Source organism: Schistocerca gregaria, chromosome 8 (genome assembly GCF_023897955.1).
Source record: "Schistocerca gregaria isolate iqSchGreg1 chromosome 8, iqSchGreg1.2, whole genome shotgun sequence".
In the NCBI taxonomy this organism is placed as follows: domain Eukaryota; kingdom Metazoa; phylum Arthropoda; class Insecta; order Orthoptera; family Acrididae; genus Schistocerca; species Schistocerca gregaria.
The window spans coordinates 361920631-361940589 of record NC_064927.1 but is presented as its reverse complement, the minus strand read 5'-3'; the positions used below and the strand labels follow the sequence as shown (position 1 = coordinate 361940589).

The following is a 19959-nucleotide window of genomic DNA, read 5'->3' as shown; positions in this document are numbered from 1 at the left end:
CGCCGGCTGCGCGCCTAGTTGGCTACTGTGCGACGCCACGATTTGCTCCCTGACGAGGGTCCCGCGGTGCGAAACTTCACGGCAACCGCGTCGAATGTCCCACGCGTCGGCAGTAGTGATTGGAAAATGTAGCTCGACCCATTGCTAATAGCAAAAGCGTGATTACGATCAAGAACACAGCAGTCTACAGTTCCCATCCCTGTCACCTCCGTCCTCTCTCTCTCCCTCCCTCCCTCCCTCCGTTCCTCTTCCTGATACTCAGTCATACAGGCACTCACTCAGTAACTTGCAGAGAGGAAGAGTGAGAAGGAGAGTGGGAGGAAGAGAGAGAGAGAGTGTGTGTGTGTGTGTGTGTGTGTGTGTGTGTGTGTGAGAGAGAGAGAGAGAGAGGGGGGGGGGGAGAAGTAGGGAGAGGGAGTTGTAGAGATGTTACTAAGGAAGGGATTAGATGAAGGGAAGAAAGGAAAGAGATGACTGTGAGTTGGGAAGAAAGAATATTTTGATCTTCGTTTTGTATGAGATAAAATTATACGGGCCAGTCACATTAATGTGACCACCATCTATGTTTGATGTCAATATACAGTAACAGACGCCAAGTGGCAGAGCTTGGCTGTGGAGGGTATATAAAGTGTGTGGGCGGGGGAGGAGGGAGGTGGAAGGGGGGGGGGGGGGGAGGACGCGGAACACAGTGCAGTTGTTGTCATAATGTGGAAATGGAGCGATTTATCTGACGTCCAAAACGAAATGGCCAAGAGTGAAAGTCTTCCCGAAACGCCTAAAACAGTAAACCATTCGCGTGCCGCCGTGGTTAAAGTAAAGCGCAATTATAATTAAATAAACTTTCAAACAGCTGTCAGAAATAACAGAACTGGTCAGAATGACATCAAATTGCAACGCAATATTATCGGAGAAGCGCAAAAACGTATGGCCTGCTACCAAAATCCGCATAAAAAAACATGACTCACATCGGTTTTTTAATTGTCCTGCGGCCAAAATCCGCAGAAAAAGCATCAATCACTTCTGTTTTTAACTATCCTGAAGCCGAAAAAAGCATCAATCAAATTCAAATCGGATTATTCCGTGTGACTGACGCAAAACATGTTCAGTATGCTGTCCACCGTTTTCTGCAACAAGCTGAAATCGAGAAACAGCATGTTCCACAACTGATCTAAGTGTTTCCGTGGTCACGTTCAGAATGCGTTGCGCAATGCGTGCCTTCAATGCAGCTAAGTCTGCAGTCGGAACACTGAACACAACATCTTTCAAACAGCACCACAGCCAGGCGTCACACGGATTAAGGTCAGGTGATCGGGATGGCCAGGCTGTAGGGACATGGCGGCTGGTAATCCTAGCATTTCCGAAGTGGCGCTTCAGCGGCTGCTCAACGGGATTTGCAATGTGCGGAGGTGAGCCATCTTGCATGAAAATGATCCGATCCATACGTACACGCTGTTGGAGAGCTTGAATGACGTGGTTGCACAAATGACACTCATAAAACGGTAAAGGTAACAGAACCGGAAGCACCTGTCACATGGAAACGGGCTTCGTCTGTCCACAAAATCTTCCACGGCCAGTCGTTGTCCACTTCCATACGAGCAAGAAATTCTAAGAAAAAGGTCTCTCTTGCTGGCAGGTCAACTGGAAGCAACTTGTTAATGTGAGTAATTTTGAATGGATTGCAAAGAAAGATATTTCATAAGATTTTACTCACCGTACTCGAGGGTATTTCCGTTCGGGCAATTCTCAGTGCACTACAAATTTGCACACCACCATTCGTCTCCTCCTACATTGCTGTAACCACAGCTTCCACTGACGTCGAATCAATTCGTTGCCTCCCTCTAACAGGTTGCACACCAAAAGAAACCGTCTTTTCAAATTTCTGAATCATTTTCTCCAGACCCACGGTAGTCGTTGGACCAACGCCTTTTTTTTTCAAACCCTCAGTGTCCAGAACTTCTGCAGTCATCACTCTTGTAGTACAGCCGGTCCGTGTGGCTCCCCCCCCCCCTCCCCCCCTCGGAGGTTCGAGTCTTCCCTCGGGCATGGGTGTGCGGGTGTTGTGCATAGTCTAAGTAGTGTGTGGGCTTAGGAACCGGTGACCTCTGCAGTTGGGTCCCATAAAACCTTACCATAAATTTCCAAAAAATTCTCGTAATACACCTTTACAAGCAGAGCGCGATGCTCCATTGAGACAGTCATGGCGAACGTCGCAGACGCGAAAGGAGGGAAAACTGTGTACCCGACGTGTTTATGCCAACTTCAGTGGGTCGTGCGCGTGAGAGGTGTTTTCGTTTACGTAATCTGACACTTGCAGCGCCATCTATTGGTCAATTTTCACACTATTTTTTTCTTCTGCCATAAGTTTTCCCCATTATCCGATAAAATTCCATTCCAATTTGACGTCATTCTGACCAGTAGCCTTATTTCTACAGCGTTTTGAAAATTTAACTTTATTTATAACGACCCTGTATATAGTGCATGGCAAAATAACCGTATCCAAAACCGTCGCCGAGGCAAGTGTGGTGGACCATGGTCCATAGATGACAGGGGTGAACGACGGTGGCGGAAATGTGTTCAGGTGAATAGACGAACAACTAGAGCAACTGAGTGTGCACATGAACCAAGGGGCTGTCAACAGTGTCTTGTCAACGACCGTTCATCGAACATTGTTGCATATGGACCTCCGCAGTAGGCACCTGGTTCACGCACGCATGGTGACTGCCGTTCATCGACAACGAAGCGGGCATTTTCACGCCAGTACCGCATCTGAACGTCCACATAGTGGCGGCAGGCAGCCTTGTCATATGATCACGTTTTATGCTCCATCGGACAGATGCCCGTTGACGTGTACGGCGTGAAACGTCTAAAAGCAACACCCTGCTGCAATCGTCGGTAGTCCACGGCAGAAGAGGAAGCATTACGGTCTGCAGAATACTTTCGTTGCGTTCCCTGGGTGACCTCGTCATTCTGGAAGGCACAATAGATCGACACAATTATGCATCTACCCTTGCGGTCCATGCCCATTTCTATATACAGTTGGCTTTCCTCGGCATGGTGGCATCTGCCAGCAGGTCAATGCAACGTGTCACTTATCACAATGTACGTGCGAGGTTCGAAGAGCAGCAGGATGAGTTTATCGTTCTTCCCCGGGCACCAAACTCGCCAGATTTAAACCCAATAGAGAATCTGTTGGATCACATCGAGCAGCCTGTTCTCACCTTGGATCCTTAACGGAGAGAGGAAGTGCAGCTGGTCACGGCGCTGCAGGCGGCATGGGTCCACATCCCACGCGGCACGTTCCAGAACCTGACTCTCCTCATGCACGTCCCTCAGTGATCCATGCTGCAAAAGGTGGCTTTTCAGGATTTTGACGAGTAATCGCATTAATGTGACTGGGCAGTGGGTAGTGGTTAACCAGACAAACAAAAAAATTCCACCTCCAGTAAAACTTAGTTTTTTCATTTTTCAACCATAAACGTTTCGGCGGTAATGTTTAATCATTTTTTTGGTTCGGACCGCCTATATGCTACTGAATAAAGACAGTATTCGTGTTGTGGGATGCGATTCGTACAAATTTATGAAGGTACCATCCGTAGTTTGAAATACACTCAAGTTTTCAGATCTATGCAGTACTTTCAACAAACATATTCTGCTATAGTGTGTGTGCGTTACAAACTGATCTGACCACAGTATTTGTTTTACAACTTGTTATGTGCATTGATATGATTCTACACGTGCTCTTGCTGTACTGGTGGTGAAGTGGTTGTTCTGCTTGTAACACTGAAAACAATTTTCAGCTGAGGACAAGAACTACAACTACACTGAGAAATACACACACATACACACACACACACACACACACACACACACACGCACATGCACACGCACGCACATACACGGTCGGTATCATTGAGCCTTCTAGCCTGTTCGGATGTTGTTTGTTCGTTTAATTTGCATGTGTGGTGTTTGTTCTTTCGGACATGTGAGAAAGAACAGATACCACACATATGTGCCTCGAAGACAAATAGTGACACCTTCAGTGCGGACACACTCTTCATTCGATCTCTTACGTGAATCAGGTGAGACAGCAGGCCATGAAGATGATGGACAGGGGATACTATGTAAGTAATGCACAACATCTGGAAATTTGGGTTGGACGGGGGCGTCCTCGGATAGTCGAATTGCTTAAGGCAACGGCTCGTGATAAGTAGGAAATTCTGGATCTAGTATCGGTCCGGCACAAATTTTTCACTTGCTGCCATTGGACTGATATCAATGCTCGATCGCAGCTGATGTCGGAATTTTTCTTTCGTGAAGTAAAGAATCTACCACGGAACGAAAAATAACTATATACTTTATCAATGTTGATACATTAAGGATACATATTACATTCCGTAACTGATTATTATCCATCATAAATAGTTCTTACGTATCTGACCCACAGCTGTTATGTTTAGCGTTACAAAAACTGTAGTCTTATGATATGAATCGCTTAAGAAACATTATATACTGCAGCATTAACTGGCAGATGAGACTTAGCACATAAAAAGAAAATACACATAGACCCGAATCGAGCCTTCTGATCCGAATATTCCAATGCAAGACTCTATCCACTCCACTAAGCTGCACAACCTCATACTAATTAATGAAGGTACTCTGCCATACATGCAATTGCAGCGTTACCAAACTTCCGTTTATTAACGCTCATTTTCTGCGGAAGATACGCACAGAGCGACTTTATTAAAATATGTCAGTATGCAAGTAATCGCCCTGTAAAAACACACACAGGAGGTTTCAAAGGCTTTGGAACTGATGTCTAGGGGTGGCATATCATTTCATGGGGAGAAACTTTTGTCAGATACAAAATGTTAACCGAAGCTTCCTAGCGACGCAACGCCTCGTTTAATATTCGTCGAACACAGTAGGAAGAGATTTCACTAAACAAGCATGGTCCGTTAACCAGATGTACAGCATATTACCTACCCCAGTAAGTTGATAGAGTGATTTTTTTACAAGAAAACTAGAAAAGTGGGTGTTCCTAAGTGGAGGGAGATACTTCAGAAGCGAATAAGACACTTTAAGATAGCCTGGGCAACTGTCTTTAACACAGAGTGAATGACTATTGATAGGCGACACATACTGATTGCACATGAATGTTGCAGACTGTCTGCGCTCTGCCGCATCTCAGGGGCATAATCAGTCTTAAACGACGCTTAGCTTGCCTGGGAAGCGTCAGTCGACAGTTTGTCTCTAACAAAAATTGTTGCCAAGGACATGATCTGTCACCCGTAAATGTTAGTTGTACCATTTATAAATGCACCACGTGTCTCTCTTAAGAGTCATCAGGTGCATTTTGTCTGGTGTGTCGGCAGATATTTGCAATTTCGTTTTTGCATTGTGTAGCACGAGTCAGTTTAAATAAATAATGAACATCGCATCTTTCATGCGAAGCTCACCGTCAATGAAATGCGTCAGTTTGTTTCCCGTTACGAAGAGCAAAACACGAAGAATAACCAGCGGCGACAGCACCGCCTGTCCCACAGTGACTGCTAATACCTTGGAGAAGCGCTACTCAGTCTCTGCTCGACTACTGATTATTACCCGTATTTTACTGCTACTGTTAATACACATCGATGAAACTAATAACCCCGCTAGACTAATTTGGTGCTGCTCTATGTGGTGGGCTCGTAAAATTCTGATATAAAAATCATTTTGTTTGTAATTGGGAACAAAGGGCGCTTTCCGTCGATGCTGGGCGTCGTATGAAAGAAGTGATGAGCTGTATTTGTTTGGACTATTCCGTAGCTTTTTACGATTTACAGAAACGATCTGGTTGATGGTACTGACAGCAGCATTAGACTGTTTGCCGATGATGCTGTAGTCTACAGGAAAGTAGTATGACATGAAAGTTGTGAACAAATCAAAGAGGATTTGCAGAAAATAAATGCGTGTTGTCATGGATGGCAGTTATCTCGCAGTATTGGTAAGTGTAGCCTACTGCGTATAGCAAGACGAAAATCCCCAATAATGTACGACTACAAAATAAATGCCCCGTCTTTGGAAGCGGTAACATACGTCAAGTATTTGGGTGTGACTATTCGAAATGATCTCAAATGGAATGATCAGATTACACAAGTAAAAGGTAAGGCGAACTCTAGATTGCAGTTTATTGCTAGAATCCAGAAGCGATGCTACAAAGGAAATTGTTTACAATACGTTAGTTCGTCCACTCTTAGAGTATTGTTCGTCTGTATGGGACCCTTACCACTTGGGTCTGATTCAAGAGATTGAGAAAGTCGAAAGACGAGCGGCGAGATTCGTGAGGGTTACATTTAGATATCGCGAGAGCATTACAAATCTCATAGAAAGTTTGAAGTGGGACACACTTGCAGATAGACGACGCGCTAAACGGAAGTGGCTGCTCACTAAATTCTGAAGTCCGATCTTCGCTGAGGATGTAGAGCATGTATTATTTCCACCAACTTTCAAATCACGCAATGATTACCATTCAAAGATAAGGAAAATTAGAGCTCGTACTGAGGCGTTCAGTCGTTTTCCCCTCGTGAGATCCGCGAGTGGAAGAGAGGGGGGAATATGACTTTGGCGCGAAATATGCCCTCCGCCACACAGCGGCTTGGTAGCTAGCGGAGTATATATGCAGATGCAGATGTGAGAGAGACACCCATCGTTACCAGCATTATATGACACTGAACAGTTTAATGTGATAGAAGATAGTGCGTGCAGTAAGAGACAGAACAGCGCGTTCATCAGCACTGCAGCAACAGCACATGCTGAATAACATCAACATTTAGAGTAAGTAAAAAAAACGTATTTTGCACAAAGCAAAACAGTCAAAGAGAGTTTCTAAGACTTACAACATAATCTTCCAATAGATGACCAACGTGTGTATTTTACTGTCTTGCATTTCAGTTCGCCTTAAGAATTTACGAGGATGAACTTACCTCTTTCTCATAAGTCGTTACGACTACGATACAATCTTGACTAGAGAATGATACTGAAGCAGGGCACACGTGATTGTCCAACTTCTTAACAAACTCAAACAGAAGGATGACATTCATCCATAGGCCACACAAGAGTTTGGTTAGCTCCTTTAGGTATTGTTTCAACTTCCATTTTGCTTTCTCGTAACACCAAACATAATTTTTCCGATGAAGCGTAACGCGCAGAAACACTTCCACGACTGTGTGCGTCTTGGGAAGTATCCACGAGTAATATAGTGACATTTGTCGACTGTTCCACACGTTCGTTAATTGGGTATTTTGGCTTGAGTCCTGACTACAATATAAGGAGACACTTATTGGATGAACAAGTCAGAGACACACAGCTTTCTACAAATTTCGTTTCTTCCATCACTTCCATTACTTTGTGTCACCAGTCTCGGTTTTACACGAATGACGCGTTTATTTTTGTGCTTGGCCTAATACCAAGCTGACCATTTTAGAAAATATACACGATCTGATTTTATGAACTTCACGCAGATTCTACTTTCCTACATTGATAACAGCAAGATACTCTACCGGTTACTGTAAAAGCTATCAAACTGATTTATACACTGAAGCGCCAGAGAAACTGGTATAGGCATGTGTTTTCAAATACACAGGTATGTAAACAGGCAGAATACGGCTGCAGTCGACAACGCCTACATGAGACAGCAAGACACTGGGGTAGCTGCTAGATCGGTTAGTGCAGCTACAATGTCAGGTCATCAAATTTTAAGTGAGACTGAACGTGGTGTTACAGTCGGCGCATGAGCGATGGGACACAGCTTCTCCGAGGTAGTGATAATGTGGGGATTTTCCCGTACGAACACTTCACGAGTATACCGTGAATATCAGGTGTATAGCAAAACATCAAATCTCAGACATCACTGTGGCTGAAAACATCCTGCAAGAACAGGGCCAACAGCGACTGAAGGGAATCGTTCAACTTGATAAGTGCAGCCCTTCCGCAAATTGCTGCAGATTTCAATGCTTGGCCTTCAGCAAGTGTCAGCGACCCCATGGCACATAGCCTTACTCTATTCCTGCGTCCGACAACACCGTTACTGGACTGTTGATGACTGGAAACTAGTTTCCTGGTCGGACGAGTCTCGTTTCACGTTGTATGGAGAGGATGGACGTATACGGAAATGGAGACAACCTAGTGAATCCATTTACCCTGCATGTCAACAGGGGATTGTTCAAGCTGTTAGAGGCTCTGTAATGGTGTGGGGAGGCTGCAGTTAGAGTGATATTGGACCCCTGATACGTCTAGATACGACTCTAACAGGATCACCTGCATCCATTCACATCCATTGTGCTTTCCCCGGCTTCAGCAACACTCTTCTTAGTTCAAACACACACACCCCAGCATATTTGTGTGGCTTGCAACGTGCTGTTCAGAAGAGATCTCCACCCCGTCGTACTCTTGCGGATTTATGGACAGCCGATCAGGATTCATAGCGTGAATTCCCTCCAGCGCTACTTCAGACATGAATCGAGTCCACTCCACGTCGCGTTGCCGCACTTCTGGGTGATCGCTGGGAACCTACACGATATTAGGCAGGTGTACCAGTTTCTTTGGCTCTTCAGTGTGGATAAGCAATGATAAAGAGACTTATATTAAAATGCCTTAATATATTAATGTTTGTTGAAGAACTGATTATCATCTTAATAATGCGTAAGTAAGCCCGGTAGTTGATTTGTTATCGCGCCTCACCGCTTTTAATATCTCATAAGCCTAAGATAACCTCCTACTCGGCAACTGAGGGTCTCTGACTGCATGACTTCCTCAAAAAACCTTGTGAACGTTTACCATCCCGGCTCAATCGCGCCAACAACTTTTTAACTTTACGGATTTTTCACAAACTCAACACGAAACCTCCACCTCCTTCAGATCTCACTTCTCGAACCGTCCAATCTGCTAGCCGATATTCTTATCACGTTAACTAAGGATGATTCAATATTACCTTATAACAATAGTCGGCCACAGATCTGTCGTGAGAACTGGACGTTCTTGAGCGTCTTTGTACCTATTTGTCAGTATCACGAAAGCTATATAGCGTGTTTCACGACCTCGCACAACCAAAATCTAGGAACAATATCCCAGGATTGTCTTTTGTTACCGAACTTAATATTTGTTAAACACCGTTGTATGAATGTAAAACATTGACAGGAGAAAGAAAGAAATCGAATGATCAGTACTACTTGTGAAGTGGTGTTACAACAGACTGTCGATGACCAGACAGATAGATGAAGCAAGGAATGAAGGCACCTGTTTTTGAAAATGATTGTCTTGTTACTACCAGTCTACGTTTTATTTCCTCCCTTAGTTCGGCGATCCTTAGTTACTGTGCTGTCCAAATAAACCAAACTGATTTCCTTTTAGTGTCATAGTTCCTAATGTAATTCCCTCAGTAACGGTGTTTAATACGACTACATTCCATTCCTGAAACTATATGGTTCAAGAGACTTTCCAAGTCTCAAACATCTGTAGTGTATACATTCAGACTGGAGCGAGGAATGAAAATTAGTAACAAGGCCACGATTGGAACACGAGTGACCAACTCTGATTCCATGCAGAACCGTTGTGCACAGTGACTGTAGACTATAAGGAAGGAGAGGCACAGAGCAATCAGTCGCAATCCAATTAGGATTTTTTTCTTGCAAAAATAGATTTCGGCTATAAATAGCCATCTTCAGTGCATTTGACTTACTATTCAACAGCCTCGCGGCAGTAGAATGGTTCAAATGGCTCCGAGCACTATGGGACTTAACATCAGAGGTCATCAGTCCCCTAGAACTTAGAACTACTTAAACATAACTAACCTAAGGACATCACACACATCCATGCCCGAGGCAGGATTCGAACCTGCGACCGTAGCAGTCGCTCGGTTCCACACTGTAGCGCGTAGAACCGCACACCCTCTGCGGCCGGCCGCGGGAGTAGATGTTACCATACGTTGTTACAGGTGTCTAGGCAGTTTGCTTCTGCCTCTACACCTGTAAGAACACATGGTGAAATGTATTGCCACGAATCCGTTGAATTGTAGCTCCAATGCACTGCAGACGGCTATTTATTGCCGAAATTTATATCGGCGAGAATAATAAAAATTAATGGCTCTGCGACTGATGGTTGTGTGCCATTTCTTGCCGAAACCCGGATCATCTGCTCACGAGGCAGATGCTCCGACCACTACACCAGTGGATTTGTACAGCTGTACGGACTACCCTAGTACACCTCTTTCCTGCCCGCTCTGTTGGCCGTGAAGTCTAACGCACGGCTTTCCGGGCGGGAAGGAGCGCCTTGTCCCCGGCACGAATCCGCCCGGCGGATTTGTGTCGAGATCCGGTGAGCCGGCCAGTCTGTGGATGGTTTTTAGGCGGTTTCCCATCTGCCTCGGCGAATGCGAGCTGGTTCCACGCATTCCGTCTCAGATACACTATGACGGTGATTGCTGCGCAAGCAAGTTCTCGACGTACGCGTACACCACCATTACTCTACCAGGCAAATATAGGAGTCTGGTGTGAGACGTTCCCTGGGGCGTCCACCGGGGGCCGAACAGCACAATAACCCTGGGTTTGGTGTGGGGCGTCGGAGGGGTGGACTGCGGTAGTCGTCGTGGGGTTGCAGACCACTGCGGAAGCGGCGGGGACGGAGCCTCTCCGTCGTTTCTAGGTCCCCGGTTAGCATAACATCTCCTTCCTCAATCCAAATTCCCATTGACGCCTGAGCCCGTTTGGTATTTGAACTCGAACAGCATTGCAGAGGCTCTCCAGCTGTATTGGAATAGCACCTCGGCACCTAGTGGGCAGCTGACAAACATTCAACCGTCACGTCTCGATAGACGCAACATTTCATTGCCTTTATTTTACCTTTGTTGGTCGTGACCCATATTACTCCTACACTTCTCTTCCCCCCCCCCCCCCCCCCTCTCCCATCCCACCAATCATGCGCCGGCCCATCTAGATTTACGAATTTAGGTTTTTCCTTTATTTCCCTAAATAGTTCCAGGCAAATGCCGCTGTAGTTAGCCGGTCGGGGTGGCCGAGCGGTTCTAGGCGCTACAGTCTGGAGCCGCGCGACCACTACGGTCGCAGGTTCGAATCCTGCCCCGGGCATTGATGTGTGTGGTGTCCTTACTTATGTTTAAGTAGTTCTAAGTTCGATTGATGACGTCAGAAGTTAAGTCCCATGGTGCTCAGAGCTATTTGAATCATTTGGAACGCTGTAGTTCCTTTGAAAGGGCACAGCCGATTTCCTTCCCCTCCCTTCACACAATCTGATCTTTCACTCTGTCTTTAATTATCTCGGTGTCGACGGGATGTTAAACCCAATCTTACTTCTTACTTTCCCAACAACCTCGGCTTCGCGTCAGCGCACAGAGGTTTTTAAGCAGTCATCTTGCCCACCAACCATACGCCAAAGGTTTGGGAAGAAACCCTAGAACGCGGAACAGTGGAAGGTACGATTTGCCTTGCACTTTACAGTGGTTTGCACAGTGTGGGGGTAGATGTAGATGTAGCAGGCGGACATGTACTGCCCCGCCGGTGACGCACGCGGTAAGCGGCGGCAATCTTGGCGGCACCTGCAGGGCCCCCGCGGGAGGACGCAAACGGCCCGGGGCGCCGCGCCGCTTCCTGATTAATTTTCCGGCCGGAGAGCGTCGCGTCGCCTGGCGTCCCCGCAGGCCGATCAGCGCCTCCCCCGTCCCGTGGGCCGCCGGCAGCGGCGGCAGAGGCAGCGGCAATCCGCACGCGCCGCGGGGGCGCCTCGCCCGCAGTCGGGATTAACGCGCACGCAACGGGCCGATCCATCATCTCTCCCAAGGCCGATCCGCCTCTTTGCGCGGCTGCCTTTGTATCCGGCTGCTGTTCGCGAAGCACGTTCACAGGGTCAGGTAGCTACGACAGGACACCCCGAACACACTGCCGACAGTTAAAACTGCGACGGCAGGCATCATAGCAAATAACGAATTTTTATTCGCTATACTTATAAGTGGCGGAAAAAGAACAAATCAAAATAAAACTGTAGATAATGTTGGGATACATAGAGTGTGAAGTGGTAACACCGCCGTTTTAACATCTCTCCTTTTGGCTCTGAGCACTATGGGACTTAACATCTGTGGTCATCAGTCCCCTAGAACTTAGATCTACCCAGAGAAAATCCCGCACTCCGCCATGATCGAACCCGGGAACCCGGGCGTGGGAAGCGAGAACGCTGCCGCACGACCACGAGCTACGGACCATCTCTTGTTTTGAGATCACCAAAGTTAAGCGCGCAAATCACGATAAAAATGCACTAACATCCATTGAGTGGAAAATACTACGCAAAATCTATGGGCCAATAAGGGAGGAAGAAGGCTGGAGAATACGCTACAAGGCCGAATTAAAAGACTTAATACAAGGCAGGGATACAGTAAAATTTGTTAAATGACAGCTAATACGATTGGTAGGACACTTGGAGAGAATGGCAGAGGATAGAATTCCAGAGAAAATCATGAAAGGCATGATCCATTCAGTTAGGCGAAAAGGCAGACCTAGAAGATGGATCGGCGAGGTAATAATGGATATCACCAATATGGGAGTCCGGGGGTGGAAAAGAGCAGCAAATAACCGAGAAGTGTGGAGAAAGATTGTTGAAGAAGCCAAGGCTCACCAAGGGCTGTAGCGCTACTGAAGAAGAAACTTAAGCACTGGCGGCCTTGACTAGCACTTGTATGGCTGATTGCCCGGGTCTGCCGAGCCCTGTTGGCAAGTGTGGCGCTCTCAGCCCTTCTAAGTAAAACTGGCAGCTACTTGACTGAGAAGCGGCTACAGTCGCAAAACACGACAACGGCCCGAGAATGGTGTGCTGACCAATGCCTTTCCAGATCCACACCCAGTGACGCCTAACGTGATGAAGATTGGACGGCAGTCGGTGGTATCACAAGGCTCTCCGATGCCTGTTCAACCGCAGTTTAAATTAGTTTAATTAGGGTGAAACGTTTAGCACTCAGAACTAATACCTCTGGTAGCGACAATAGCTCAACCTGATGGGACTCTAGTCTAATTGAGTTTGGATGGTAGGTCGAGTACGTCATTCCGTGTTGTCTAAGGTCAGTAGTGCCAGAATCCATCAATCGTAGTGGCTGGTGAGCAATGTGTTACGACTTCTGCACCACTTGTTAGAAGCAGACACAGTGGTTGCGCCAAAGACTGAGACGGTGTGGAGTTTTACAATTAGTTATTGAACTTTCCCAGCCCTGCGGAACCCTCCGCCTGGCTGCTGCTGTGTAGATTCTCCGACAATGTGAGCAACGCGCGCCGCTGATCGCACTCTGGAGCCTCAGGCCACCAGTGCTCCGCTGATGCCCTGTGGTTGAGGTGAACTCGTCGCCGCTCGCCGCCCCGTGAGGTCAGCTGCTGACGCCTGCCGCACCGGCGGCTTAGAAGCCGTCAGTCGCGATGTCCGCGAGGTACCGTCATGAACGGACCACGCGCCGTGGGGCCGGGTTGCCGTGTAGTCCGGGCGTCAGTCGCCGGCGGCACCTGTGACCAAGACCGCGCTGCGGCCGGTCCTGCTGGAAGTTCTCGCTGTAGTTAGTCAGCCATGGTGCCAAACGAACTCGGGTCGACCTCCAGAGCTGACATTGGGCGGCGAACGGATGACTCCTGCGAGCTGGAACAGACTTCCGGAATCGCCACCTTCGAAGATCGAACATTCAGACATGGACCACGTCCGTCTTCAGGTCCGAACTGCTTCTTAATGGCTTCTGTCTGTTGCTGCCGGCGGTCTACTATTTATATCCGGCATAAGGACGTTTTTTACCCCCGGTGGTAGCTTTTTGTTATTACTCCCGCGGTATATTGCAGCGTAACGTAGCGTGCTGGCCTCACTTCCCCTTACTCAGCACTCTCCAGGATTCGCTCGGCGCTCGGTCTGTGTGCGTCCTTGCGTCAACCTGTTGGTAGAGTGCTGTTGTCAGCAAGGCCATCTGTGCCTGCCTACTTCGCAACGCCTCGGTCGCCGGCGTGCCTCTGTTTTGAAATTCTCCACTGCGCGAAGCAATGCGTACTACATGTGGCCGCAACAAGTGAAATGCCTGTCTCGCGGCATCCCATAACGAGATTTTTCAGTAAGTGAGAGATATGGAGAACGTGCTGAGTGCTGATATGGGCTACAGCTAAACACCCCCTGTATTGGAGTAAGTCAAAACAGCACAGTTTTGTATTGTTGAAAGATAGCACTATGCAGACCTCGATAATAGGGCACAGCCTTGACCTAATAGAAATGTTGAAAAGCGTCAACCCACCTGGTGTGTTTCTTCTTATTTAATATGAGAGTTACTTTCAACTAAGGCTGCAAAATATTGCAATAATGTGTTGCAGAGGTAAAGTGGACTGCAGTCACTATACATACTGATCTCTAGTTAACTTTATGTCTTAAATACATTCAGCACGGTGCAGGTCTTCTTTTTCTTCCCTTCTGAGAGTGCTTGGGAACAGAGCGTATGCTGGATTTGCGACAGGCAAGGGAATGTCCAGCTGAAGGAGAAAGCAGGACTGAGCAGCCAGCAGTGGCGTCTGCTTCGCGATGACTGGGTGTTGTGTGGTGTCCTTAGGTTAGTTAGGTTTAAGTAGTTCTAAGTTCTAGGGGACTGATGAACATAGATCTTAAGTCCCATAGTGCTCAGAACCATCTGAACTATTTTGAAGCCAGCAGAGGCGCTAGCATTCGTGGAAACAGGGCAGGTAGCATGAGGTGTTGTCAGTGTGAAAGTCAGTCGCCGGTAAGTCCCTAGGGGCGGGTGCTATTGTTTGTTTATGACACGTGTCCTGCCTAACGGCCCGGCAGTGCTGAGGAAAAGAACTTTTGTTAGTGAGAGACGGTGCTCTGCAGTGTTCAGTATAGTCCCTTCACCAGATTAAATTCTCGTGCTTTCGAAAATAAACATGGGGTGCAGCAAAATAAGGGCCTTGGCACGAGTGCAATATTCAATTTTTTTAGGACCTGTGATGTAAGAGTAGCTTGTTGTAGCGAAAACGCGCGATTCGTAAAAATGCTTGTGACGTCAGAACAACGGATCATAGGGAGAAGTTTTTTGAAAAAGAAACGTAGATTGAATTGTCATTGGAGATTTAACACGCGTTTTTCTTGGTGCGATATTTGCAGAAGAAGCAGTTTTGCCTTTGGTGGACTATGAATTCTTAAACAACGATTGGCGGTCATATCTTATTTGGCGAAAAGGAAAGTGCAGGCTCTACGATTCGATAAGAAAATTAGGGAGCTAGACATGGGTCTCGGTTTTTTACGGGGTTCTGTGGTGTGCAGTGGCCGCTGAAGCCTCCGACCAGGGGTCCAGATTTTGTATCAGCAGAGGCATGACCATCGCCCTGTACTTGAGAGAGCCGGTCACGACGGCATCACTCAGCATGTCTCGCACTTATAATTTATGTTGAGTACATTACCGACACAGGCACCTTGGGACAATCCCTAAACAGACTTCAGTCACATCATTACAGTTACGTGTCCATTGTCCACCAGAGCATTGGCAGAGACACGTGTTTCACAGTCTAACAGTGAGGCAAATAGTCTCTGTGTTTCTGTAGTTAGAAACTCGAGTGTCGTGTCAGTTCCGGCTATGGGGCAAACCTTTCAGTTAACTGTGGGAATGAGCAGGTTCACTTGCTGTAATTATACTGTGCAGTTAACTTGGTATTGTCAGACAGTCGTACGTGTTTTACGTTTGTATTTTCTTTGAAGAAGATGATGTATTCATTTACAACCTGTTTCTGTTGACACTTCCAATTAATTACGTTTTCAATTTTAGGCGTTATCCTTTGTAAGACGAGCTAGGGCCTCAACCTTTCAAGACATTAGATAATCCACGTGGAATTCAGCTTGAGTCTTGAAAGTGTGCGTCTCTTAATAACTTTCTCCGTCGTGTTAACGGTTTCAAACACACTCGTCGATCTGCGGTTTCCCGACCACTGTTCAGACTACCGTTCGTGGGAAAAAGAGGTGATCGTGTTGTGTATCCCATAGCACCCTCTACCATCCGTAGGGACCGTATGACGACAGGGAGTGCAATCTGGCGATATTCCTTATCCTCAGAACTCCACTCACGGATACGACCATCGTAGTGCTGTACACAGTACTGGGACCAGTCTGAAAAGACGACGTGGTTCTACGTCCGTGTCCAGTGTTGTCGTTGGGCGTCTGAAGCTTCCCAAGCGTGTGTATCACCGGAGACTGGGCTACAGGGTTCGTGAGACGAGAATTAGCCGTTTGACACACGAGAGCGGGTATTTGATCTGGCTGTAGTTTTAAACCCCTTACTAAGAAATTAAAAGCGTTTTGCAGCTTCTCAATTTGCTCATGAAACAGTTTCAACTCTTGCCGCCGCGCTTGGTAGCCATGCGGTGTGAGGGGCCTTGCCACTGTCCGCGCGGCTCCCCCCGTCGGAGGTTCGAATCCTCCCTCGGGCATGGGCGTGTGTGTTGTCCATAGCGTAAGTAGGTTTAAGTTATATTAAGTAGTGTGCAAGCCTAGGGACCCTATAACCTCGGCGGTTTGGTTTCATAGGAACTTATCACAAATTTCCAACTCTTGCTCTCCTTGCCTTAAAGAAGTTGCACTCAAGAAGAGGCCAAGTCGTAGTACAGAGGTGGTGACCTCCTAGCTCCATTCCTGTGCTTTGAAATGCAACTGTCTGTGTTAACTGAGATCACACCCATTATACGGCACTCATAGTTCTCCAGCTATTCGCCTACGGTATCATTATCTGCGCTGATACTACAGGTACTTCTGATTAGCCGTGCCTGGCTACTCACCTCCTTCCCTCTTCCTCTCTCGACACTTCACCCTCTCCCCCCCCCCCCCCCCCCCCCCGACTTCACTTCTCCCTTGACTTCACTTGTCCCCATCGCAGCGTCCTGCCTCCGAGTTTTGTTCAGCTTTCACTCGCTTCAACTGAAATGACGCCGAAGGCCTCTCGCCACATCATTGGCTCTGACTGTGCAATACTCTTTCTTAGTTTTCCAGATGCTAGGTACAGGGAGAGATGCGTCTCTCCCTATATGGTCACACACTGGGGATCATTGGACACAAAGTGGTCTGCACGTCAACCACACCTAGTAGCTATGGACTTTCTTCTGTGGGGAAAATCGAAACTTCTTTAATCACAACTACTGGTTTGTCAAGATATAATTGTGCAACAAACTTCAGAGATTATTCCTTTGCATCTATTTTTGCGTTTATACTGACACTCAGAACAAACACGAGCAAAGATTGAATTATTCATAAAATAAAGAGTGGGATAAGAATTAATTTCGACGTCTTTTTTGCTTCAACTACTGGAAGTCTATTTCTGCTTGCAGTATGATATTCAGGTTTTAGTTCAAAAGAAGTAAGAATAATAGCTAGCTGCAGGCACATTATCTTTCACACAGCACATTTAATTCTGTTCGTTGTAACACAACATTATTTCAACATTCAAATATATCTGAAACTTAGCATACGACTGGAACACGCAGTACAATTCCAACTACAAGCAGAGAAGAACGAAGGTGATATGTGCTTAACAAATGAGCTACTTGCCACTAATCTATTGTGGAGTTATTTTGAAACTCAAAAATTAACAATTACTATGCCCATAACGTCAAGAATAATTATACTTACATAAACAACTTTTGAAAAAATAGAGTATATGAAAAGCAATGAAATATTTTGAAAAATCATGAAATTAACTTTAGTCCTGTTTCAACACGTATTCTGTATATAAGCGTATAAAACCATTTCACTTAGCTCACTACTACTTTACGAAATGCGAAATTACAATTTTGAATTTATCTGTATAGTACATTAAATTTAAGGAATGTACGGAGTAGTCAACTACGCAACGAAAAATGAGTCACTGACCAGTTCCATTACAAGGTGTACTAGGAAACATCGACGACTCCCCAGGACATTAAATGCCACATAATATGGTTATGTAAGTCCAGATACAATTCTAAGTGCAGTATTGTCAGTCCAGTTATAGCCTATAACAAAGCTGAAGGACTCTATTTTGAAGACTCGATGTTGTTGTTGTTGTTGTCTTCAGTCATGAGACTGGTTTGATGCAGCTCTCCGTTCTACTCTATCCTGTGCAAGCTTCTTCACCTCCCAGTACCTACTGCAACCTACATCCTTCTGAATCTCCTTAGTGTATTCATCTCTTGGTCCCTCTCTTCGATTTTGTACCCTCCACGCTGCCCTCCAATACTAAATTGGTGATCCCTTAATGCCTCAGAATATGTCCTACCAACCTATCTCTTCTTCTGGTCAAGTTGTGCCACAAACTCCTCTTCTCTCCAAGTCTATTCAGTACCTCCTCATTAGTTATATGATCTACCCATCTAATCTTCAGCATTCTTCTGTAGCACCACATTTCGTAAGCTCCTATTCTCTTCTTGTCCAAACTCTTTATTGTCCACATTTCACTTCCATACATGGCTGCACTCCATACAAATACTTTCAGAAAGGACTTCCTGACACTTAAATCTATACTCAATGTTAACAAATTTCTCCTCTTCAGAAACGCTTTCCTTTCCATTGCCGTCTACATTTTATATCCTCTCTAATTCGACCATCATCAGCTATTGTGCTCCCCAAATAGCTAAACTCATTTACTACTTTAAGCGTCTCATTTCCTAATCCAGTACCCTCAGTATCACCCGACTTAATTCGACTACATTCCATTATCCTTGTTTTACTTTTGTTGATGTTCATCTTATATCCTCTTTTCAAGACACTGTCCAGTCCGTTCAATTGCTCTTCCAGGTCCTTTGCTGTCTCTGACAGAATTACAATGTCATCGGCGAACCTCAAAGTTTTTATTTCTTCTCCATGGATTTTAATTCCTACTCCGAATTTTTCTTTTGTTTCCTTTACTGCTTGCTCAATATACAGACTGAATAACTTCGGGGAGAGGCTACAGCTCTGTCTCACTTCCTTCCCAACCACTGCTTCCTTTTCATGCTCCTAGACCCTTATAACTGCCATCTCATTTCTGTACAAATTGTAAATAGCCTTTCGCTCCCTGTGTCTTACCCCTGCCACCTTCAGAATTTGGAAGAGATTATTCCAGTCTAAGACTTGATATGACGGCCATAAACAGACAAATCGTACCTGAGCTACTGCCTACACTTGGTACAGTAGGGCGGGCGTTCGTAAAACCTGATGGCGTGGCGATGGTTTGTGCTATTTTCTTCTAGTAACTAATTGATAAAATTCCACTTAGGTTTTATCCCTGTAGTCTTCTTTTGTAGCTCTAACCAGTGCCCGAGAAAGAGTAAAGAGTTCCATTAAAAAACCGGAAGGACACTGTCATAAACCGGTGTTTTTAAACGTCAAAAAAGCCTGTTGCGTGAGTCAGACAATTCGTCACATTGTCTGGTACAGTTTCTACAAAACCGCTGATCGATATGTTTGGTACTTATTTTCTGCTGATGCCAGGTGGTTAGAACTAAAGTGTTGGTACTCACAGAGGACCAATCCAGGATGTAACTATTGTATCGCAGCGAAACTTGGTAGATATGCTAAGGCGTTAATGCGGAACAATTTACGCTGGGAAAAAATAGTTTCAATTTCGTCCACCAGGTGCCAATCTGGCGCTGTACACTGTTTGTACAATGCTATGGCGTCGATGTTGTCATTTGACAAGCCACATAGTGAGTGAACTGTATCGCTATCAACAAAGGAAACAGTGCGGTGTCAGCGCAACTGTTTTATGTGAACGACAGCAAGTACAGTGCTGCAATGAAGGAGTATCGCCGACTGAAAGGTGTGAGGAGGGCCCCGATGTCATTAAACGTTTAGAAGACGATGATAATGAAATTCGGAAACACGGGTGAGCTAGATGTGGCATTGGAAGAGGAAGACGTCCTGTGCCGGTGGAAGCTACTGAAGAGGTGGCCTCGAATAGTTCTGGCACCC

At 46.1% G+C, this 19959-nt stretch overlaps 1 protein-coding gene across 1 annotated transcript in view; it reads right to left on the bottom strand.

Annotated features, from left to right (window-relative positions):
- LOC126285188 (translation initiation factor IF-2-like) overlaps positions 1–19959 on the bottom strand; it is a 63712-nt gene that overhangs the window by 26873 nt on the left and 16880 nt on the right. Inside the window, exon 2 of the mRNA XM_049984495.1 lies at positions 11540–11903. Coding sequence (XP_049840452.1) covers positions 11540–11903 — 364 coding nt within the window. The remainder of the gene's footprint in view (positions 1–11539; positions 11904–19959) is intronic.